General features: G+C 44.2%; 1 protein-coding gene across 1 annotated transcript in view; it reads right to left on the bottom strand.

Annotated features, from left to right (window-relative positions):
- LOC126199459 (uncharacterized) overlaps positions 1-25,313 on the bottom strand; it is a 1,573,541-nt gene that overhangs the window by 404,146 nt on the left and 1,144,082 nt on the right. Inside the window, exon 7 of the mRNA XM_049936380.1 lies at positions 22,674-22,745. Within this exon, the coding sequence (XP_049792337.1) occupies positions 22,674-22,745 (72 nt within the window). The remainder of the gene's footprint in view (positions 1-22,673; positions 22,746-25,313) is intronic.

Genomic DNA, 25,313 nt, shown 5'->3' with positions numbered 1-25,313 from the left:
GTGTAGGTTCGGACAAATGGTCTTAGAGGATGGTCTTTTTGTATAGTTTAGGGAGTTCACACAGTTTAGGAGCTATCGGATTCATGTAGATCAAATATTTAGCTTCATAATCGTGTATTATACTTTTTTAGGTCTTGGTTAAGTTTTTAATTTCTTCATTAAAGGTTTTTGTGGGATCTTTGTTAAGGACACAGTAGGTATTAGGTGTGAGGAGTTGTTACACTTTTTCAACATATTTACTTTTTGTCCATGATGACCAAGGTATTACTTTTATCTGCTCTCGTAATAATTGTCTTGTTTTGGGTGATTTTCTTCTTTAGGTTATTCACTGTGTTATAATCACTAGACTGAGTTTTAGTAGTGTTACACTCGAGCCATTTTTGCATTCCACGCCTTGCTATGTATTTGGTTGCAATGTCGTTATTTATACTGTATTCTATATCAATTTTTAATACGTCTAACTGCTTAGTGGACGGTTTGTGACGAGGAGCATATTTGAAACCTTTTGCTAACACTTCGATTCCCTTTCTGGAAAGGGCTGTTTCTGATAAATTTACCACCCGTTCAGAAAAGTTTTGTTTCGGATTTGTGTTTAAGGTCGCACTTCGATCACATAGGTTGTTTATTTTACATTTCTGGGGTAAGAACATATCATGGATTATGTTTTTCACTTGTTCCCTTATTTCATTATCAAAAACGTCGAACTCACACGGATGTCGAATGCTTGTAATTCTCATGTGTATCACTTTTAGATGTGTACTCACGTTGTCCCTGATGCTATAGCACTTTTTGATTTCTTCCTTAATCCATGTAGAAACTGCTAACTTCATCGCTATTTTCGCAGCACCTGACGTACCTCTGGACTTGATGCACACGTATTTAGGTATAATATTTAGTTGTTGGCATTGTTTTTTGAACCACACATGTTGTGTTGCCTTTGCTTTTTGTTTGAGTAACCTTTGGTATAAGACAGATAAATATGCTGTATTGACACTATTATTCTTACTTATGGACTCTTGCGTCGCTTCTTGATAGAACAATTCCATATTGAGGGTTTAATAACACTTAGGCAGTGTTTTGTTCTACTGATTTTTATTTGTATGAACTAGTTTTCGGGTTATTAGGTCATCTTGAGGCAACTGCTGGCTATTGTTTACATGAGATTTTTCGTGCACACTACTTTCGAAACTAAGTTTCTGAAGTTGCTTAGGAAACCACATTTAACCTTAGGTCACGATCCCCATCATATACACTCCTGGAAATTGAAATAAGAACACCGTGAATTCATTGTCCCAGGAAGGGGAAACTTTATTGACACATTCCTGGGGTCAGATACATCACATGATCACACTGACAGAACCACAGGCACATAGACACAGGCAACAGAGCATGCACAATGTCGGCACTAGTACAGTGTATATCCACCTTTCGCAGTAATGCAGGCTGCTATTCTCCCATGGAGACGATCGTAGAGATGCTGGATGTAGTCCTGTGGAACGGCTTGCCATGCCATTTCCACCTGGCGCCTCAGTTGGACCAGCGTTCGTGCTGGACGTGCAGACCGCGTGAGACGACGCTTCATCCAGTCCCAAACATGCTCAATGGGGGACATATCCGGAGATCTTGCTGGCCAGGGTAGTTGACTTACACCTTCTAGAGCACGTTGGGTGGCACGGGATACATGCGGACGTGCATTGTCCTGTTGGAACAGCAAGTTCCCTTGCCGGTCTAGGAATGGTAGAACGATGGGTTCGATGACGGTTTGGATGTACCGTGCACTATTCAGTGTCCCCTCGACGATCACCAGTGGTGTACGGCCAGTGTAGGAGATCGCTCCCCACACCATGATGCCGGGTGTTGGCCCTGTGTGCCTCGGTCGTATGCAGTCCTGATTGTGGCGCTCACCTGCACGGCGCCAAACACGCATACGACCATCATTGGCACCAAGGCAGAAGCGACTCTCATCGCTGAAGACGACACGTCTCCATTCGTCCCTCCATTCACGCCTGTCGCGACACCACTGGAGGCGGGCTGCACGATGTTGGGGCGTGAGCGGAAGACGGCCTAACGGTGTGCGGGACCGTAGCCCAGCTTCATGGAGACGGTTGCGAATGGTCCTCGCCGATACCCCAGGAGCAACAGTGTCCCTAATTTGCTGGGAAGTGGCGGTGCGGTCCCCTACGGCACTGCGTAGGATCCTACGGTCTTGGCGTGCATCCGTGCGTCGCTGCGGTCCGGTCCCAGGTCGACGGGCACGTGCACCTTCTGCCGACCACTGGCGACAACATCGATGTACTGTGGAGACCTCACGCCCCACGTGTTGAGCAATTCGGCGGTACGTCCACCCGGCCTCCCGCATGCCCACTATACGCCCTCGCTCAAAGTCCGTCAACTGCACATACGGTTCACGTCCACGCTGTCGCGGCATGCTACCAGTGTTAAAGACTGCGATGGAGCTCCGTATGCCACGGCAAACTGGCTGACACTGACGGCGGCGGTGCACAAATGCTGCGCAGCTAGCGCTATTCGACGGCCAACACCGCGGTTCCTGGTGTGTCCGCTGTGCCGTGCGTGTGATCATTGCTTGTACAGCCCTCTCGCAGTGTCCGGAGCAAGTATGGTGGGTCTGACACACCGGTGTCAATGTGTTCTTTTTTCCATTTCCAGGAGTGTATGAAACACCGGTAAGCTATGAAACAATATTAACTAAAAGATTCTGGAAACCTAGTGATCTTAAGATTGCTACATACCAGGGTCATTTCAAAAGTTCTGCACACTGTGTGAAATAATTGTAGAAAATCATTTATTTTACAAAATGCCTTTACAGGGCCTCAAATTAATCTCCATTCTTGTTTATGACAGCTTTCCACCGTTTTGGCAACTTCTATATTCCGGATAGGGCACCTTCAATGTTGAGCTGTGTTATAATTCGGTTCACCTCACTAGAATCTTCATCAGTTATCTCTAACCATTTTCCACTGTGTAGTTCCTTCTATGTAGGAAACAAATCAAAGTCTGGTGGGCTCATGTCAGTACTGTACGGTGGGTGGCGAAGTATTTTTCATTTGTCGAGCGCTTCTCACTCGTAGGGCAACACGCAGTCTTGCATTCTCGTGCAAAATGAGGCACCAGCTGTAACCATGTCAGGTCTTCTTTGACGAATTTCTGGCGCAAAATATTTGGAGAAACAGCCTATAGTAGAGATGTCCTCTGGGGCACTCATTTGTAGCTGTAACTTCATTCACGTCATACGCAAAGATCATCATCAGTTTCATCTTTGATTGTTGGCGGCAGTAATTTTTCGGGCGTTGAGAGTAAGAACTTTTCCACTGAGAGACTGAAACTTCAGTTCTAGCTCAAAATCTCGTATACATGTCTCGTGAAGTGAAAATAATCCTTTTCGGAAACTGTTCTTCTTCTGTTCGATAACGCTGAAGCAGTCATTCTGCGATTTTTTGCGACCGTTACTCACATCATGTGGAACCCATCTGGAAGCAAATTTTCCCATCTTTAACTTCTCATTTATGATTCCATGAACTGAAGTGACAGACATTTTAGCCTCATATGCAGTTTTCTTGCATGTTATTTCGCCGATCTTTCCTCAAAATGTCATTAACAATGATTTCAGATGTGTAGTCTGCCGCAGCTGATGGTCTTCCACTTTTTCGCTTCCCCTCAGAGCTTATCGGACCTTCACGGAAATGAGCAAACTACCGTGATACTGTCCTGCGATCCACTGCACTATTCCTAAACGGCTGTCTCAAAGCGCGGTAAATGTCCGTTAAGTTATTTCCACGTAGGGATTCAACTTTGATATAGCAACGCTGGTCGACACATGTAATCCGACCTGACACCGTTTCAACTTCCATTTTAAAACTGAATTACTCTCCACACAGTCACATGCACCACCAAACGCATACACGACCGTCAGGCCTCAGGTATCGCTCACAACTGAGACGAATTACAATGGTCACACCATCGTAACGGTCGCCACGTGTAGTGCGCAGAGCTTTTGAAATGGCCCTCGTATACAGGGTGGTCCATTGATCGTGAGCGGGCCAAATATCTCACGAAAGCTTCTGAGGTCACCAGTCCCCTAAAACATAGAACTACTTAAACCTAACTAACCTAAGGACATCACACACATCCATGCCCGAGGCAGGATTCGAACCTGCGACCGTAGCGGTCGCGCAGCTCCAGACTGTAGCGCCTATAACCGCTCGGCCACTCCAGCCGGCGCTGCCATAGGTCAAACGGATATCAACTGCGTTTTTTTTTTTTTTAATAGGAATCCCCATTTTTATTGCATATTCGTTTAGTACGTTTTGTGATAGATGGCGCTGTAATAGTCACAAACATATGGCTCATAATTTTAGACGAACAGCTGGTAAAAGGTAGACTTTTTTAATTAAAATACAGAACTTAGGTACGTTTGGACGTTTTATCTCGGTTGTTCCAATGTGATACATGTACCTTTGTGAACTTATCATTCCTGAGAACGCATGCTGTTACAGCGTGATTGCCTGTAAATACCACGTTAATACAATAAATGCTGAAAATGATGTCCGTCAACCTCAGTGCATTTAGCAATACGTGTAACGACATTCCTCTCAACACGAATAGTTCGCCTTCCGTAATGTTCGCACATGCATTGACAATGCGCTGACGCATGCTGTCAGGCGTTGTCGGTGGATCACGATAGCAAATATCCTTCAACTTTCCCCACAGAAAGAAATCCGGGGACGTTAGATCCGGTGAACGTGCGGGCCATGGTATGGTGCTTCGACGACCAATCCACCTGTCATGAAATATGCTATTCAGTACCTCTTCAACCGCACGCGAGCTATGTGCCGGACATCCATCATGTTGGAAGTACATCGCCATTCTGTCATGCAGCGAAACATCTTGTAGTAACATCGGTAGAATATTACGTAGGAAATCAGCATACATTGCACCATTTACACTGAAATTGCTAAAAGGGGGCCAATTATCCTTCCTCCCATAATGCCGCATCATACATCAACCCGCCAAGGTCGCTGATGTTCCACTTGTCGCAGCCATCGTGGATTTTCCGTTGCCCAATAGTGCATATTATGCCGGTTTACGCTACCGCTGTTGGTGAATGACGCTTCGTCGCTAAACAGAACGCGCGCAGAAAATCTGTCATCGTCCTGAAATTTCTCTTGTCCCCAGTGGCAGAACTGTACACGACGTTCAAAGTAGTCGCCATGCAGTTCCTGGTGCATAGAAATATGCTACGGGTGCAAATTTCTCTGCTACTGATGTGCGGATTAGCCGCGACAGCGGCTAAAACACGTACTTGAGTATTATCATTTGTTGCAGTTCGTGGTTGACGTTTCACATGTGGCTTAACACTTCCTGTTTCCTTAAATAATGTAACTATCCGGCAAACAGTCCGGACACTTGGATGGTGTCGTCCAGGATACCGAGCAGCATACATAGCACCCGCCCGTTGGGCATTCTGATCACGACCCCCGGTAGCTGAGTGGTCAGCGCGATGGAACGTCAATCCTAAGGGCCCGGGTTCGACTCCCGGCTGGGTCGGAGACTTTCTCCGCTCAGGGACTGGGTGTTGTGTTGTCCTAATCATCATCATTTCATCCCCATCGACGCGCAAGTCGCCGACGTGGCGTCAAAACGAAAGACTTGCACCCGGCGAACGGTCTACCCGACGGCAGGCCCTAGCCACACGAAATTTTTTTGATCACAATAGCCACACATCAACACGATATCGACCTTTCCCGCAATTGGTAAACGGTCCATTTTAATACGGTCAATGTATCACGAAGCAAATACCGTCCGCACTGGCGGAATGTTACGTGATACCACGTACTTATACGTTTGTGACTATTACAGCGCCATCTGTCACAAAGCGAAAAAATTGGTCCAACTTAAACAGTCATATTTCTTTACGTACTACACGAATATGTAATAAAAATGGGGGTTCCTACTTAAAAAAAAAACGCAGTTGATATCCGTTTCACTTATGGCAGCGCCATCTAGCGGGCCAACCATAGCGCCACCTGGTTTCCCCATTCAAGCTGGACGAGTTTCGTTCTTTGCAGTTTTTTCGTTTGATGCTTATTTCGTGAGATATTTGGCCCGGTCACTATCAATGGAGCACCCTGTATATTGTCATTTCGGCTTGACAGTACGACATAGTTCAGCAGATACTGCTGCCAGTTACTGATTACGGTAGTAACTGCTACGTGTTCTGTGACTGCTACACTGATGAATTACCGCATCCGCAGTACCAGATGCGGAGGGATACTGTTCGCACATTTGGTAATACGAATAAGTTTTTTTTCCGGAAGTTATTTAAAACTGTTATAAATAACCGTTACGGTAAAATAACCGCGATAACTGGTATCTGAAACTAACTGTTTAGCTCATACCTACGAGCTACCCAGGAACAAACGACTTGCCCTCACAGCTTTATTTCGAAGATACCCTTATTAATCTGCAAGTAACTTTCAAATCAGCGCACACTGCGCTGCAAAGTGAAAGATTTATTCTGTAAACAATCCTCCCCTTCCCCAAATAATGACTAAGCCGTTTCTCCGCGATTTCCTATCTTCCAGAAGTCCTAGAGTAGCGTATATGTAGGAGAACTTCTGTGAAATTTGTAAGGTGGAAGAGACGTAATGGCATAAATGAAGCTGAGAGGGCAGATCGTGAGTCGTGCCTGGCTACCTCAGTCGGTAGAGCATTCCAGAGGCAAAAGTCCCAGGTCCGAGTCCCGGTCCTATACACTGTTTATCCTGCTAAGAAGTTTCAACTGTTGACTCTTTATACAGGGTGGTGAAACACAACTTGATAATAATGAAGGAGTATGGAGGAGAACGTTGAATCGGGCAAAATATTCCATACAACCACAGGTCGATAATGCACCGTTTTGGGGCGACGACCGTAAAACAATAGCCAATCAGCGACGAGTGTGCGAAGTTTGCCCGGTAAGCAAACGTGTTTGGGTGCGTCCAGGAATGACGTTAGGTTATTAGGTTAGTCCAAGTTAGGTAAGATAAGCATTAGCCAGTAAACATCACAGAGAAATCAGGTCTAGCGTAAACAGCCACGGATACTAATTTAAAGTCTGCCTATCTTTGATTGTTCAGTTGAAAACCATTAAATTCTTCTACACTGACAAATAACTAAGCTCGTTATCAAAACAGCCATTAGCTGCGCAATTTAGTTTCATTGCACACGTTTCTGAGCGCTCATCTCTGATTGGCTGTCGTTTTACTGATGCAGATCAAAAACGGTGGGTTTTCCACTGACAGCTGTGTCAAAAATTTTGCTCTACTCGACGCTCCTGCCCTGCCCTGCCCTGGTTCAAATGGCTCTGAGCACTATGGGACTTAATATCTGAGGTCCTCAGTCCCCTAGAACTTAGAACTACTTAAACATAACTAATCTAAGGACATCACACACACCCATGCCCGAGGCAGGATTCGAACCTGCGACAGTAGCGGACGCGCGGTTCCAGACTGAAGCGCCTACAACCGCTAGGCCACAACGGCCGGCACATGCAGGTATTCATAAGCTCTTCTCATCTATAGGGATAGTGACCAGAGGCTCATGAATCAAAGAGCAACGTGTTTTAACTTCATTAATCACCAAGATGCATGCATCAACCTGTTTTTGTTTTAATGGAACTTGTATTTTTTGCGACAGGGTAGAAGATATATGAGACTTATTTAGTAATATAGTTCTTTAGAAGATCCCCCCCCCCCCCCCCACCTCCAGAATCAAAACATTAAAACGGGATTTTTGTGCTGTTGTTATTCATTGGGGAACGTCAGACATTAGTTCTGTTTCACTCGATGACGGTGTCATTTGCGACAGGAAACGACGAATCTACTCGCACACAACTGAAACAAGGTATCTAAAGCTTTCTGGAAATCTAGAAATACGGATTCAATTTGAGATTTCCTGTTGAGAGCACTCTTTGCTTCGTGAGAATAAAGAGCTACTGTGTTGCACAAGAACGATATTTTCTGAACCCATGCTGACCATAGATCAATAAATCCTTTTCTTCAAGGTAATTAATGTTCGAACACGATGTTGTTGTTGTAGTCTTCAGTCCAGAGACTCGTTTAATGCAGCTCTCGATGCTACTCTATCCTGTGCAAGCTTCTTCATCTTCCGGTACCTACTCCAACCTACATCCTTCTGAATCTGCTTAGTGTATTGATCTCTTGGTTTTCCTCTACGATTTTTACCCTCCACGCTGCCTCCAATACTAAACTGGTGATCTCTTCATGCCTCAGTACATGTACTACCAACCCATTCCTTCTTCTAGTCAAGTTGTGCCACAAATTTATCTCTCCAATTCTATTCAGGAACTCCTCATTAGTTATTCGAAAGCTTCTATTCCCTTCTTGTCTACTCTATTTATCGTCCATGTTTCACTTCCATGCAAGGCTACACTCCATACAAGTACTTTCAGAAACGACTTCCTGACACTTAAATCTATACTCGATGTTAACAAAGTTCTCTTCTTCAGAAACGTTTCTCTTTCCATCGCTAGTCTACATTTTATATCCTCTCTACTTCGACAACCAAGTTATTTTGATCCCCAAATAGCACAACTTATCTACTACTTTAAGTGTCTCATTTGCTAATCTAATTCCCTCAGCATCACCCGATTTAATTAGACTACATTCCATTATCCTCGTTTTGCTTTCGTTGATGTTCATCTTATTTCCTTCTTTCAAGACACTGTCCATTCCGTTCAACTGCTCTTCCAAGTCCTTTGATGTGTCTGACAGAATTACAATGTCATCGGCAAACCTCAAAGATTCTATTTCTTCTCCATGGATTTTAATTCCTACCCCAAATTTTTCTTTTGTTTCCTTTACTGCTTGCTCAGTATACAGATTGAACAACATCTGGGATAGGCTACAACCCTTTCTCACTCCCTTCCCAACCACTGCTTCCCTTCCATGCCACTCTTATAACTGCCATCTGGCTTCTATATAAATTGTAAATAGCCTTTCGCTCCCTGTGTTTTACCCCTGCCACCTTCAGAATTTTAAAGAGAGTATTCCAGTCAGTATTGTCAAAAGCTTTCTTCAAGTCTACAAATGCTAGAAACGTAGGTTTGTCTTTCCTTAACCTATCTTCTAAGGTAAGTCGTAGGGTCAGTATTGTCTCACGCGTTCCAACATTTCTCCGGAATCCAAACTGGTCATCCTCGAGGTCGGCTTCTACCAGCTTTTCCAATCGTCTGTAAGGAATTCGTGTTAGTATTTTGCAGCCGTGACTTATTAAACGGATAGTTCGATAATTTTCACATGTCAAAACCTGCTTTCTTTGGGATTAGAATTATCATATTCTTCTTGAATTCTGAGGGTATTTCGATTGTGTCATACATCTTGCTCACCAGATGATAGAGTTTTGTCAGGGCTGGCTCTCCCAAGGCTATCAGTAGCTCTAATGGAATGTTGTCTACTCCCGGGACCTTGTTTCGACTTAGGTCTTTCAGTGCTCTGTCAAACTCTTCACGCAGTATCATATCTCCATTCATCTTCGTCTACATTCTCTTCCATTTCCATAATATTGTCCTCAAGAACATCGCCCTTGTATAGACCCTCTATATACTCCTTCCACCTTTCTGCTTTCCCTTCTTTGCTTAGAACTGGGTTTCCGTCTGAGCGCTTGATATTCATACAAGTGGTTCTCTTTTCTCTAAAGGTCTCTTTAATTTTCCTGTAGGCAGCATCTATCTTTCCCCCAGTGATATATGTCTCTACATCCTTACGTTTGTCCTCTAACCATCCCTGCTTAGCCATTTTGCAATTCCGGTCGATCTCATTCTTGAGACGTTTGTATTCCTTGGTGCCTGCTTCATTTACTGCATTTTTATATTTTCTCCTTTCATCAATTAAATTCAATATTTCTTCTGTTAACCAATGATTTCTATTAGCCCCCATATTTTTACCTACTTGAGCCTCTGCTGCCTTCACTATTTCATCTCTTAAAGATACCCATTCTTCTTCTACTGTATTTTTTTTTCCCCGATCTTGGCAATCGTTCCCTAATGCTCTCTCTGAAATTCTCTGCAACCTCTAGTTCTTTCAGTTTATCCAGGTCCCATCTCCTTAAATTCCCACCTTTTTGCAGGTTTTAATCTACAGTTCATAACCAATAGATTGTGGTCAGAGTCCACATCTGCCCCTGGAAATGTCTTTCAATTTAAAACCTGGCTCCTAAATCTCTGACTTACGATTATATAATCTTATCTGAAACCTTCTAGTGTCTCCAGGCCTCTTCCATGTCTAAAACCTTCTTTCATGGTGCTTGAACCAAGTGTTAGCTATGATTAATTTATGCTCTGTGCAAAATTCTACCAGGCGGCTTCCCCTTTCATTTCTTATCCCCATTCCACATTAACCTACTACTTTTCCTTCTCTTCCGTTTCCTACTATCGAATTCCAGTCACCCATGACTATTAAATTTTCGTCTCCCTTCACTATCTGAATAATTTCTTTTATCTCGTCATACATTTCATCAATGTCTTCGTCATCTGCGGAGCTAGTTGGGATATAAACTTGTACCACTGTGGTTGGCGTGGGCTTCGTGTCTATCTTGGCCACAATAATGTGTTCACTATGCTGTTCGTAGTAGCTTACCTGCACTTGATTTTGTATTTATAGCCCTGTATTCACCTGACCACAAGTCTTGTTCCTCCTGCCACCACACTTCACTAATTCCCACTATATCTAATATTAACCTAGTTTCACTTTTTAAATTTTCCTACCTACCTGCCAGATTAAGGGATCTGAGATTCCACGCCCCGATACGCAGAACGCCAGTTTTCTTTCTGCTGATAACACGATATATGTTCCAAAATCAACGTCAGTGACATGGGCCTGTAATTCAGCGGGTCACTCCTATATCCATTACGGATTATTGGTGTGACATCTGTAAGCTTCCAATCTGTAGGTCCAGATCTTTCGTCGTTACAGTGGTTGCATATGATTACTAATTATAGAGTTATTATATCAGCATATACTGAAAAAGTATCTAATTGGTATGCTGTTTGGACCGGAAGACTTCTTTTATTAAGTGATTTCAAATGCTTCGCTACATTGAGGACATACAGGACGAGTCACTAATTATTGCCACCAAGAGTAACTCTGGAAGTATGACAGGAGCTGAAAAGTTTGTGGGGACAAATGTTGCATGCGACAACGGGGGCCATAATATGACGTTGGTTTTTTGTTGCTAGGTGGGATCACTTCATGGATATGAAGGTCAACTTTTTTTATGGGATGCTGTAGTTTGGTACTTATTTTCTGATAGCGGCTATCGAGACGAATCCAACGATGTGTAACAGTAAGGTCTTTGAAGCTCAACGAAGGTCAAAAAGGTGGCATGAACGTCCGTTTACAGAAGGTGTTCGAAGTGATGACCACTGGTATAAATGCAGTGCAGCAATCTTCTTATCATGGATTGAGTGGTATTCCTTATCACATCGGCAGTTATCGAAGCACATGTTCTGACAATTCTCTCTCTCATATCGTCAGGTGTAGTTGGAACGTCTTTATAAACAATGTCTTTTACGGATCCCCACAACAAAAATCCAGAGACGTCAAGTCGGGGGAACGAGCCAGCCACGACACATCTCCTCCGCGTCCAATCCAACGATCGGGGAATTGTCTCTGCAGCTCATTTCCAGCCATCAGCGATAAATGTGACGGACACCATATCACATTCTGTTTCTTGTTCCTAAAGATATTTCTTCCAATAACAGACCTAATGTTTCTTGCAGGAATGTGGTGTTCTTCCTACCATTAAGATATCCTTCGATGCAATAGCGGCCTATAATTCTGTCCTCCAGAATCCCACACCATACATTCACCGAACACGGTCTTCGGTGTGCAACTTTCCGCAGCCAACATGGATTTTCAGTTGCCCAATAATGCATGTTATGCAAATTAACATTTACATGGTTCGTGAATGCAGCCTCGTCAGTAAATAATACCAAATTAATAAATGTGTCATCCCCCTGCATCATCAGAATTCAATGCGACACATACAATCCGTAACAGTTAATTCTTGGTGGAGACTGATATGGTAAGGATGATATTTATGGCGATGCAGATGCGAACTAACACAAGGATCTCGGACCACAGTGGCAAGAGTGCCAATTTCCGTTTCCTTGTTAGAAACGTTCCTTTGCCGGATACCTTTTCGATGCGTTAAAGATCCAGTTGTTCTCAATTTATCAGACATATATTTAAATGTACGACGTGTAGGGTGAGTATGCTGAGGATATCTTTCAGCGTATAACTCTCCAGCTCTCACTGAATTTCGTTGGCATTCTCCATAAATGAGAAGCATATCAACTTGTTCTTCGAAGGAATAGGTCATTCACTTGATTCGATATACTAGTCTTACCGTTCCTATTAGTGTTGTATTGCGAAACCGTCGAATGGCGTTTACATGTCAATGGGACGTTAGATGGATACGCCGTATTCGGCGAATATTTACCATTTACACGATGTACGAGAGAGAATTGTCAGAGCATGTGCTTCGGTAAGTGTCGAAGTCATAAGGAATACCACTCGCCGGTCGGAATGGCCGTGCGGTTCCAGGCGCTACCGTCTGGAGCCGAGCGACCGCTACGGTCGCAGGTTCGAATCCTGCCTCGGGCATGGATGTGTGTGATGTCCTTAGGTTAGTTAGGTTTAATTAGTTCTAAGTTCTAGGCGACTGATGACCTCAGAAGCCAAGTCGCATAGTGCTCAGAGCCATTTGAACCAGTTGAATACCACTCAGTCCGTGATAAGAAGATTGCAGCAATACACTGATACTAATGGTCATCACTTCTAACACCTTTTTGACCTTGACTGACATTCAAAGACCTTACTGTTACACATCATTTAATTCGTCTCGATAGCTGCTATCAGAAAATAAGTACCAAACTATAGCAGCCCATTAAAAAAAAACCAAGTTGACCTTCATACCTCTGACATGACGTCACTTAGTAACAAACATCCAGCGTCATATTATGGCCCCCGTTGTCCCATGCAACATTTGTCCTACAAACTTTTCGGCTACTATCATGCTTTCGGAGTTATTATAGGTGGCAATAGTTAGTGGCTCACCCTGTATAGTTGCCAGAAGGAAACCTACCCAAAGGAAACACTTCGATTTAGATCAGTTTTAAATGTGTTTTAACGTAGAGAAAAATAAGATGCATAGAATTTTTTACACGTGCCCACACGACCCTTGGAAAAAGCTGAGTTTTTGAATGGAATACCCTTGAAACAGTAACATATACAAAAAGAAACTTCAAATAGAAGTTCTATGGTTTTTAATGTAGGCTACAACAGTTCACCCATATCTGCCGAAAAAGTAATTTTTTTCGAAATCCCCCCCCTCCAATTTGTTTGTCTTTCCGACACTGACTAACAGCAAAAGGTACAGCATTGCTAATACCGTATTCAATTGTATATGATGAAACGGTATTCCAAAAACGTATTTGTTAGAAATATGCTGGAAATGTATCTACACTCCTGGAAATGAAAAAGAACACATTGACACCGGTGTGTCAGACCCACCATACTTGCTCCGGACACTGCGAGAGGGCTGTACAAGCAATGATCACACGCACGGCACAGCAGACACACCAGGAACCGCGGTGTTGGCCGTCGAATGGCGCTAGCTGCGCAGCATTTGTGCACCGCCGCCGTCAGTGTCAGCCAGTTTGCCGTGGCATACGGAGCTCCATCGCAGTCTTTAACACTGGTAGCATGCCGCGACAGCGTGGACGTGAACCGTATGTGCAGTTGACGGACTTTGAGCGAGGGCGTATAGTGGGCATGCGGGAGGCCGGGTGGACGTACCGCCGAATTGCTCAATACGTGGGGCGTGAGGTCTCCACAGTACATCGATGTTGTCGCCAGTGGTCGGCGGAAGGTGCACGTGCCCGTCGACCTGGGACCGGACCGCAGCGACGCACGGATGCACGCCAAGACCGTAGGATCCTACGCAGTGCCGTAGGGGACCGCACCGCCACTTCCCAGCAAATTAGGGACACTGTTGCTCCTGGGGTATCGGCAAGCACCATTCGCAACCGTCTCCATGAAGCTGGGTTACGGTCCCGCACACCGTTAGGCCGTCTTCCGCTCACTCCCCAACATCGTGCAGCCCGCCTCCAGTGGTGTCGCGACAGGCGTGAATGCAGGGACGAATGGAGACGTGTCGTCTTCGGCGATGAGAGTCGCTTCTGCCTTGGTGCCAATGATGGTCGTATGCGTGTTTGGCGCCGTGCAGGTGAGCGCCACAATCAGGACTGCATACGACCGAGGCACACATGGCCAACACCCGGCATCATGGTGTGGGGAGCGATCTCCTACACTGGCCGTACACCACTGGTGATCGTCGAGGGGACACTGAATAGTGCACGGTACATCCAAACCGTCATCGAACCCATCGTTCTACCATTCCTAGACCGGCAAGGGAACTTGCTGTTCCAACAGGACAATGCACGTCCGCATGTATCCCGTGCCACCCAACGTGCTCTAGAAGGTGTAAGTCAACTACCGTGGCCAGCTAGATCTCCGGATCTGTCCCCCATTGAGCATGTTTGGGACTGGATGAAGCGTCGTCTCACGCGGTCTGCACGTCCAGCACGAACGCTGGTCCAACTGAGGCGCCAGGTGGAAATGGCATGGCAAGCCGTTCCACAGGACTACATCCAGCATCTCTACGGTCGTCTCCATGGGAGAATAGCAGCCTGCATTGCTGCGAAAGGTGGATATACACTGTACTAGTGCCGACATTGTGCATGCTCTGTTGCCTGTGTCTATGTGCCTGTGGTTCTGTCAGTGTGATCATGTGATGTATCTGACCCCAGGAATGTGTCAATAAAGTTTCCCCTTCCTGGGACAATGAATTCACGGTGTTCTTATTTCAATTTCCAGGAGTGTATATCGCTGTATATGCGTCCACTATGTGTCTGCTTCAATGCCGGTTACCAAGTTGGATATATAGTCTTTCCACCACTCCGCCTACAGGCCACAAGAGGCCCATCGGGACCATCCGACCGCCGTGTCATCCTCAAGGAGGATGCGGATAGGAGGGGCGTGGGGTCAGCACACCGCTCTCCCGGTCGTTATGATGGTATTCTTGACCGAAGCCGCTACTAGTCGGTCGAGTAGCTCCTCAATTGGCATAACGAGGATGAGTGCACCCCGAAAAATGGCAACAGCGCATGTCGACCTGGATGGTCACCCATCCAAGTGCCGACCACGCCCGACACCGCTTAACTTCGGTGATCTCACGGGAACAGATGTATCCACTGCGGCAAGGACGTTCCCCATATATAGTGTTTCAAGTTTATGAAATATAAAATATTTTGTTATATTTGAAATTGTTTGTATATTATTGTTGTAACATATTGTTTGTATTTGTGTTTTCATTTTACATTTGGTGTATCTTTTTTTATTTTCAAGTTGCAGCGTTTTCAGATTTAATTACGTTATATTTCAAATTGTTTTTATACTATAGTTGTAACGTTATTATAAATGTTTAGAATACTGAAAAGGACACAGAATTTTTAGGACCAAAAAATGCTGAATGCACTTCGATAGAGAGATATTTCTAGCTTATTTCTGACAAATGCATCTTTGCAATACCACTTCATCATATATGACTGAATTTGGTATTAGTGATGCTACACGTTTTGCTATTAGTCAGATGTCGAAGTGAAAAACAAAATAGCGGGGCACAGGAGGTTTCCACGAAAATTACTTTTTCATCAAATCTGGATGCGCGATTGTAACGTGCATTAAGAACTATAGAACTTTTATTTGAAGTTTTATTTCATATGTGTTGCTGTTTCGACGGTAGTCATTCAGATACATTAAACTCTTTTGTTTTTTTTTTTTTTCAAGGGTGTGTGTCATCTATTTTACGGTGGTATTGTCCCGTATAAAAATATTCGCGTGAGGCTGATCCCGGCGGAGGTTCGAGTCCTCCCTCGGGCATGGGTGTGTGAGTTTGTCCTTAGGTTCAAATGGTTCAAATGGCTCTGAGCACTATGGGACTCAACTGCTGTGGTTATCAGTCCCCTAGAACTTAGAACTACTTAAACCTAACTAACCTAAGGACATCACACACATCCATGCCCGAGGCAGGATTCGAACCTGCGACGCACGGTTCCGGACTGCGCGTCTAGAAACGCGAGACCACCGCGGCCGGCTGTCCTTAGGATAATTTAGGTTAAGTAGTGTGTAAGCTTAGGGACTGATGACCTTAGCAGTTAAGTCCCATAAGATTTCACACACATTTGAACATTTTGAGGTATTTTGCTGTACACTACAACATATTCATAGCTGATCAAAATCGAAGTGTATCCCCTGGGTAGGTTTACTTTGTAGTTACTCATGTCGGCAGAACATCTTAATTCGAATTATGGAATACTCTGTTCGTTTTCTTTGGTGAAGGAGTTTCGGAAAACCGTATTTAGTAATTCCGCTTTAGTGGCAGTGTCATCGGTAACATAACCACCGCTACAGCTCGGTGAAAGAATGTGTTGATTGTCTCTTGCGGCTGTGGTATTTCTTCGAGAGCAGTTAGGTACTACTAATCGACCTCGAAATTCTTCTGCGCTGTGAAATACCGACCCCGCTGTTTCGGTAGGCGCTGCCACGGCGGCTGGCTGCAATATCCGCGGAGCGGCCGTCGCGGGCAGCGAGCGGCAGTTTGCGGCTTCTCCTGCGGGCTGTTTACGCCGCGCTGAGCGGCAAAGCCGGAGCCAGGGAAGCATCCCCCGACATCGCTCCGCCGCTTTGATTCTCATTTCGCCGAAAAGCTTCTCTGAGCCTGCGGCGGCCTGCCGGAGTAAATAACCCTTTGTGAGGAGGCTCCATTGTCTGAAGAGATACCATTTTCTCTCGCCATACAGGCCGGCTGAAAACGACGTAAAGCGTTCGAGGGAGTAAGGCTTTTGCGGACTGTGGCCTCCTAGGTACTTGACTCATATACGACCGCATAAAACTGTTATCAAAATTCCCCGAGACGTCCATGGCAGAGACTCACTCCTATAACCAACTACAGTGGAAGATATTTTTTTCCTTCGATTGACCATCTACAATCCAGTAACAACTTCAGTTCTTCTTCTTTCTTGTGTCCCCTTTTTTTCCAGAACAACTCCATCCGCTCTCAATGTTGTCTTTTCCTTTTTCCTACCAATGTTGTTCCCCATCTACTACTTCTTCTGCCTAGGTGAGTTCAAATGTTCAAATGTGTGTGAATTCTTATGGGACTTAACTGCTAAGGTCATCAGTCCCTAAGCTTACACACTACTTAACCTAAATTATCCTAAGGACAAACACACACACACCCATGCCCGAGGGAGGACTCGAACCTCCACCAGGATCAGCCGCACAGTCCATGACTGCAGCGCATGCACAGTCCATGACTGCAGCGCATTTAGACCGCTCGGCTAATCACGCGCGGCTTAGGTGAGTTAATTAGTTACTTAGTTACGTTTCACAAATCATTTGGATGATTCTTTTATCGAAATGATGTAGAACGAGTCAGTTTAGAGGATATGTATACATGATTAGTATTAACATTAATGAACACATTATTATTTTATTCCTACCTATGCAACTACATTTAAAAACTAGTTGTTGATTTTTTTCACTGTCTACCAGTTTTTAAGAAGAAACTCGTCAATGGAACAGAAGGAGTTGTCCACAAGAAATAATTTTAAATTACATTTTAAACTTGCTCCGCTACCTATCAGACATATTTTGTTATTAGGCCAGTGATCAAACATTTTTATTGCTGCACACTGAATTATATGAGCCACTGCCAGCTTTAACAAAGGGTAACAAAGGTCATTTTTCAATACGTAGTCTGCTTGAACATGAATGCATGCTTGATATCTTTGCAGCAATGAATGTCTATCTTTCTTGAATACAGCCGGTTTATGTCTCATGTCGTGAAAAGCAATCACCTCATCGGCCTTAATAGCAATCACAGTAATGTGCATCACATTGTTAACACCACAGCAAAGAAAACAGACTGTGCCATGAAAAGAATGCAGCCAACAGTTGGGTTTGGGCAACGCTGGGTATATCAAGCACGAGCAGTTGCATGACCGGCAAGTTCCTCTGATGTACCGCAACCAGTTTTTCTTTTTCTTTCTTTTTGGGTTCAAAGCAAGAGTGTCACAAATAAAATACTACCACTGCGACAGAGCTGAACTAAGTGCTGTATCAAATATGTGTTTCATGATGGAATTCGGAATTCTGCTCTGATCGACAAGCCTCACGGCCATTGCCGCAGAGGTATCAAAGCTTGTAATGAAGCTCGGGACAGAATGTTTGAACACCAGTTCTAACTGCATTCAACATACATTTAATGAAATATAATTAGAGTACAGTTGTTGTTATTCATTCTCAGAATTTCGTAACGATTCAGTTATATCCGTATCTGTCATAATCCCTAAAACGTTAATTGAAAACGAAAACCGTATATTAAAAATAATTCGTTGCTGAGAGAAAGAAAAAAGGAGAGCAAGAGGGGAAATTAATTTTATTAATTTCCAATTCTTGCCTTATCCCATAGCTTCATGGTTTCGGCATGTTAATGCACATTTGGCAATGACAGTGGGAGAGGGCAAATGGGTGCTCCTCGCTTTGGCATTGATTGATGGAGTTATTGGATGTCCCCCTGAGAAATATCGTGCCAAATTCTGTCCAACTGGAGCGGTACATCGTCAAAACCCCCAGTTGGTCTGATTGCCCTCTTCGTAATGCCCCAAAATTTGTCAGTAGGGAGAGATCCGGCGACCTTGTTGTCCAAGGTAGGGTTTTGAAAGCACGAAGACAAACATCAGAAACTCTCGCCGTGTGCATTATCTTGCTGAAATGCAAGCCCCAGGATGTCTTCCCATAAAGGACAACAAAACGGGGCGTATAATATCGTCAACGTACCACTGTGCTGTAAGGATACCGCGGATTGCAACCTAAGGGGTCCTGCTATAAACTTAACTGGCGCCCATATCACTTCTAGTGTTTAGTGTGTCTGGCATTGTAAAACAGTTAAGATCCTTAGACGACAGGAAGGCATCTGGCCCAGACGGTATCCCCGTAAGATTTTATGTTGGCTATGCTACAAATATAGCACCATTCTTATTCATCACCTATCAGCTATCATTGGAACAGCGGAAAGTTCCAAGGGACTGGAAGAAGGCCCAGGTCATAGCAATCTATAAAATGGGTAGAAAATCGGATGCACATAATTACCGGCCAATTTCACTGACATCGATTTGTTGTAGAATCATGGAACATATTTTATGTTCAGACCTTTCTAGACTCTGAGAAGCTCATCTGTAGAAACCAGCACGGTTTTAGGAAACAGCGATCAAGCGAGACACTGCTGGCCCTCAGCGTGCATGATATACAACAGCCTCTAGATAACGGCTCCCAGGTTGATGCCATATTTCTCGACTTTCGAAAGGCGTTCGACTCAGTTCCGCACTGTCGCTTGCTCCAAAAAGTGCGCGTTTACGGTCTATCCGATGATATATGCGGCTGGATAGAAAGTTTCCTAACACACAGAGAGCAGTATGTCGTCCTGAACGGGGTGACTTCAACAGAAACAAGCGTAACGTCAGTGAGCCCCGGGGTGGCGTAATAGGTCCCCTGCTTTTTACGATTTACATGAACGATCTGGTAGATGGTATTGACAACGGCATTACACTGTTTGCCGATGATGCTGTAATCTACAGGAAAGTAGTATCTCACGAAAGTTGTGAACAAATCGATGAGGATTTGCAGAAAATAAATGCGTGGTGTAATGACTGGCAGTTATCTCTTATTATTAGTAAGTGTAACCTACTGTGTACAACAAGGTGACGGCTCTGAGCACTATGGGACTTAACATCTGTGGTCATCAGTCCCCTAGAACTTAGAACTACTTAAACCTAAGTAACCTAAGGGCATCACACACATCCATGCCCGAGGCAGGATTCCAACCTGCGACCGTAGCAGTCGCGCGGTTCCGGACTGCGCGCCTAGAACCGCTCGTCCACCGCGGCCGGCTAACAAGGTGAAAATCCCCATTAATGTACGAGTACAAAATAAATGCCCAGTCTTTGGAAGCGGTAACCTCCGTCAAGTATCTGGGTGTGACTATTCGAAATGATCTCAAATGGAATGATCAGATTACACAAGTAACGGATAAGGCGAACTCTAGATTGTGGTTTATTGGTAGAATCCTCGTGCGATGCAGTCCTTCAACAAAGGAAATAGATTACAATACGTTAGTTCGTCCAGTCTTATTGCTCGTCTGTATGGGACCCTTACCAGTTGGGTCTGATTCAAGAGATTGAGAAGTTCCAAAGAAGAGCGGCAACATTCGTGACTGGTACATTTAGCCATCGCGAGAGCGTTAAAAATCTCATAGAAAGTATGAAGTGATAGACGGCGCGCTAAACGGAAGGGGCTGCTCACTAAATACCAAAATCTGATCTTCACCGAGGATGTAGAGCATATATAATTACCACCAACTTTCAAATCGGGCAATGACCACTATTCAAAGATAAGTGGAATTAGAGCTCGTACTGAGGTATTCAGACAGTCATTTTTCCCTCGCGCGATCCGCGAGTGGAATAGAGGGGGAGAAATATGAAGTTGGCGCGAATTGTGCCCTCCGCCACACACCGCTTGGTGCCTAGCGGAGTATATATGTACGTGTAGATGTCGAGCTGTATGGCGGACGACAGTCGCACTGATATTCTACAGCTGTCCGGGATGTCTCCAGACACGTCTTCACTGGTCATCCGGACTCCGTTCTAAGTGGGACCCATCACTGAAGGCAATTCTACTCGTTAATGATATTCCAGGTCTTACGTGCACGACACCACTGTAACCGGTCTTGTTGGTGAACAGAGGTCAATGTTTGGGGCGCTGGGAGCTCAGTCCCATTTCTGTGAGCCACCTAATAGCGATCCTTGTGGTCACTGAAGTACCAGCTGAACGTCGGATCGATGACAAAGATGAAACCGAGGCTCTGAGTGCTTCTCTGACGATTGCTCAGCCCTCAGGTTCTTTCGTCTCTCTAGGTCGACCGCTTCCTTCTGGAAGCTGTGTTCGGCCATGGTTCACCAATTCCTGTCAACATCGTCGAATACTGGCATTCAAATGTCAAACGGTTTGCCGATTACTCCGACCAGCTTCTTTGACGCCAACTACACGCCCTCTCTCAAATGCGGACATCTGGGTACATTGTTCGTGCATCTGTCTGCGAGGCATAGTTATTGTCCAGCTGAGTACAAGGAATGAAATTCGCAAAGAAGTTATGCACTGGTATAGAAATATCACCTGTTTACTATCCTACTGCGCTACAACATGACTATATTCATTCCATCGGCCACCAAAGTTAATAATTTTGTATTTTCCGTCAGCGCCTGTATCACTTTCAATTTGTGACGCATTTGCATAACATCTTCGTTAATTTTGTTTTTTTATTTATCTTTTTTATACTGAAGGTTAGACAAAACAAATAGGAGCAGTTTTTAAAGGAGAATATACAAAATTTTTACCTTTCTACCGATTTTGTACTCTATGAAGTGCACGTGAACTGATGGGAAAAGTTTGTCTGCAATTGTTACATTTTATTTAAAATGATACAAAACTTTGTGCGAAAAATCACAATAGCTGTTTCTAAGCTATGACAGTTGTTTATTGTCCGGAATGTCAACGTTTAATTTAACTATTTGGAGAGACATTCCATGCAGCGGCGGAATATTAACATTACGCAGTCAGACGCTTATTTAGGATCCCGAGCGTACTTTGTGTTGGGGAAAATACTCTCTTCTGGCGATTTATTACATTCCCTTAAGAGCTGTAGTACACCGTAGCATAATAATATCAGACACATCTAAATTATATTCCGGACATTAGCGCTTGGGATCATGGCTATCGGCGTGTTAACAACAACCTAATTCTCTACGTGTCACCTATCGATATTCAAAACTTTGACGACGTGGTACTAAAAATACTATATTCTCCTTTAATGGGACCTTCTTCTGGACTCCCTTCTCGTGCTGAGCGACAGCTCCCAGTCCCTCAACAGAAAAGGATAAGTAGATTCCAACTGTGAGTTGGAGACAGAGTGCATTTGACTCAATGACGCTGCCAGATACGTCAGAAATTTTCATATTAAAATCGGTATCAGCTTATTGCGGTTGAACTCCTCGAACAACTCTGAATGGTTTTGGCTAAAGATATTTTAGGTAGTAATAGTGAGCATCTCCATGCTAATTCAGGTAGTCGAAGTTCGACGAAATCGAAAGCGTAGGTCCATGAAGAAACATCACGTTAATACTAGATGAACACAGAGGTTAACAAAGAAGAGAGACACATGCTGGCAATCATAGAGCTGTGAACAACTTACAGTGAGAGTACAACAGCAATTACATAGGCCGGACAACATTCTTAGCTCTACAGACATCGGTGTGCTACGTCCAATGGGCTACAGGCATATGGCAATAACATTTTGAGTGAGGGCAACAGACATCCACAACCGCAAACCACAGCCACAGTTAGTATCTACGGGGGATCGAGACCATGCTGGTTGGGAACTGGAGAGCACCGCATGCAGCCAATGGCGATACTCACTGGCGACAGCAGGCGCTGTCAACGGCGGGACCAGGCAGCGCGGACAGCTCCATGATAGCGCGCGGAGAACACCTGCAACACACACCACACCAATGCAGCACTCTCCGTCCAGGCCCACGCCGACACCTTCAGGTACGTGGCTCAGAGCTGGTCACGCCCAGCCGACACTGCGATAGGCATCATCGTACAACACAACACCCACGGTGGTGGTGGCTGAACATGTAGTAAAACATGATTAATGTGGTTAGGAGTTGGAAGATTACGCGCACTGTCTTGTGACTGGCAGCCGCGAGGACGGGTTTTGAAGAAATCAGACTGGGACTGGTCAGTGCGGCCTGAGGCTAACACAGAACTGTTAAAAGCAGAGCACATCGGTCACCAGCGCTGGGGGGACCGTACCGCAGGTAAGAGAAGAGGAGTACTACTGTTTTCCCCAAGTCTGGAAAGGTGAGAAAACTCGAAAACCACGCTTCTTTTGTGGCTTGTAATGGCTGCCTAGGTGAAAGCAACGAAGCATGTCGACATATTCTATTCATGAAATTTATAACTACGCTTTAGGAAGGTCATACACTCTAACCAGATATACCAAAATAATGCGACAATGACAGGAATTCATTGCCGCTAAACCTATCAACGTAGCATCACTATTATAGAATTTACGATGTTTATGAAACGTGTATTCCTGGCAAATAAAAATAAATAACTACTTAATCAGTTGAGATTTCTACACAATTAGTGTATCAGATGCTAGATTAAGGTATCAGCTAATGCCATTGACTGTCTCATATCTGTGGCCACTGCAGAACTAGTTACAACCCGAGTAATTAATAATGTATATGCAAATCATATCAGAATTTTGAGTTCTCCGCAGTTGAACTGTATGAACCAGCACACGAAACTTAGTTGTCTTTAACCTTGGCTTTAATAGGTAATGCATGTTGTTTTCTATTGGACTTAACGATGATATGGGTAAGTAGTTATCCTGGCACATAATACAAACGCAAGGCAATGGAACTGGGTGACTCTACTGTACATTCTTATGTATTTGGCCGTCAGTTTGGATGGGACCTGGGTCAATTGGCGGTATGGATTTTGAAGTATTCGATTTTGGGTGCTGAGTACGTCGTGCATGTGAAATAACTTTAACTCTTGATGAGACTTAGCATAATTTCGGCGTGTTTGCTGATTTATTCTGATTAAAGACAGTTTAACTTCTGTGGAGCTTTGAACATCGTTTTCTAGCGTTTTGGAGTGACGGTTTTTAGAGTGTCGTACAGACTTAAACTTTTATGAGTGCAGATCGGGAGTTAGATTTTGTGCGTGTTTTTCGTTATCTACTCAGTTTGGGGAAGTTCCTTTTCTGGTTTGAATATTTTGTAAAAAGTCAACAGCACTTTAGGTCTTCATTTATTGTATTTCACTGTGTAAGGCCACCATTCACAGAATGTTTTCGAAATGGTTTAAACAAACCTGATTTCATTTAAAATTTATATGTTTTGGTCTGGCACACATGATTAATCCTCTGAGATTTATATTATTTATTCTTTCATAACAATTTCATTCACACAATTTTGAAACTTCCCGAATTTAGACATTTGACCGTAAGATCATTTCAATATTTATAAATTTCAGCCGGTGTTTCTGCATGGTGTGAATGGTAGTGATGTTTGACCCACTCCTAAGAACGACACTGAGTCGACATGATTACTCAGAGTCGCAAATATGCCCCGCCTCTTAGAATTATATTTAATTATTTAATTACAAGAAAGAGTAGGAAGATTAGAGGTTGTCGGACCATTCAGGTGTTGGACTTTAATAGTGATACAAAAACATCTCTCAGTAAAATCAAGAAACGGTGTAAAGATCACATATGGTTTCCTAGTACTGCTTTTTGTTGTGTGTATTGCGATCACAGGAAAGAGCCCCAGCTGTTATTTTGAGAGGTGTCAATGGAAATCCTGCGCAATTCGAGGCGAAGAAAGTATTTTCGTCACATGCTGACTCTCTACTGATTCCGTCCACATGGCACCAGGGAAAATCTGGTTCGTCTCCTGCCAACGATGAACAAAGAATATGATTCAGGGTCCATATTAAAATGTAGGGTCACTTGTAACTGGCAGGGTAATTCAAACACAACGGTCAGAGGAAAACCAGGGCGAGCTTCCCCAATAGGATCTTGCATAACAACACTCCGTAATATTCGAATCGACCTTCAGGTTGGCGAGATCTTAAAAAATGGTTCAAATGGCTCTGAGCACTATGGGACTTAACACCTATGGTCATCAGTCCCCTAGAACTTAGAACTACTTAAACCTAACTAACCTAAGGACAGCACACAACACCCAGCCATCACGAGGCAGAGAAAATCCCTGACCCCGCCGGGAATCGAACCCGGGAACCCGGGCGTGGGAAGCGAGAACGCTACCGCACGACCACGAGATGCGGGCGAGGACATCTTACCCAACAACTATGGCAGTATGAAGGTCGTTGCTGTAACAACTGAAATTGTGTGATTTTGTTCATCAAACAAACAAATATTAGTACACTTAGTCATTACTGCACAATACCATGCCTTACAATTTCCACACCAGACTGGATTCCTTGGATTTTTAGATAGCTGAAGTGCGCTTTTTTCACAAT

The sequence above is a fragment of the Schistocerca nitens genome, chromosome 8 (genome assembly GCF_023898315.1).
Source record: "Schistocerca nitens isolate TAMUIC-IGC-003100 chromosome 8, iqSchNite1.1, whole genome shotgun sequence".
Taxonomy (NCBI): Eukaryota; Metazoa; Arthropoda; class Insecta; order Orthoptera; family Acrididae; genus Schistocerca; species Schistocerca nitens.
This window is presented reverse-complemented; position numbering and strand designations above follow the sequence as displayed.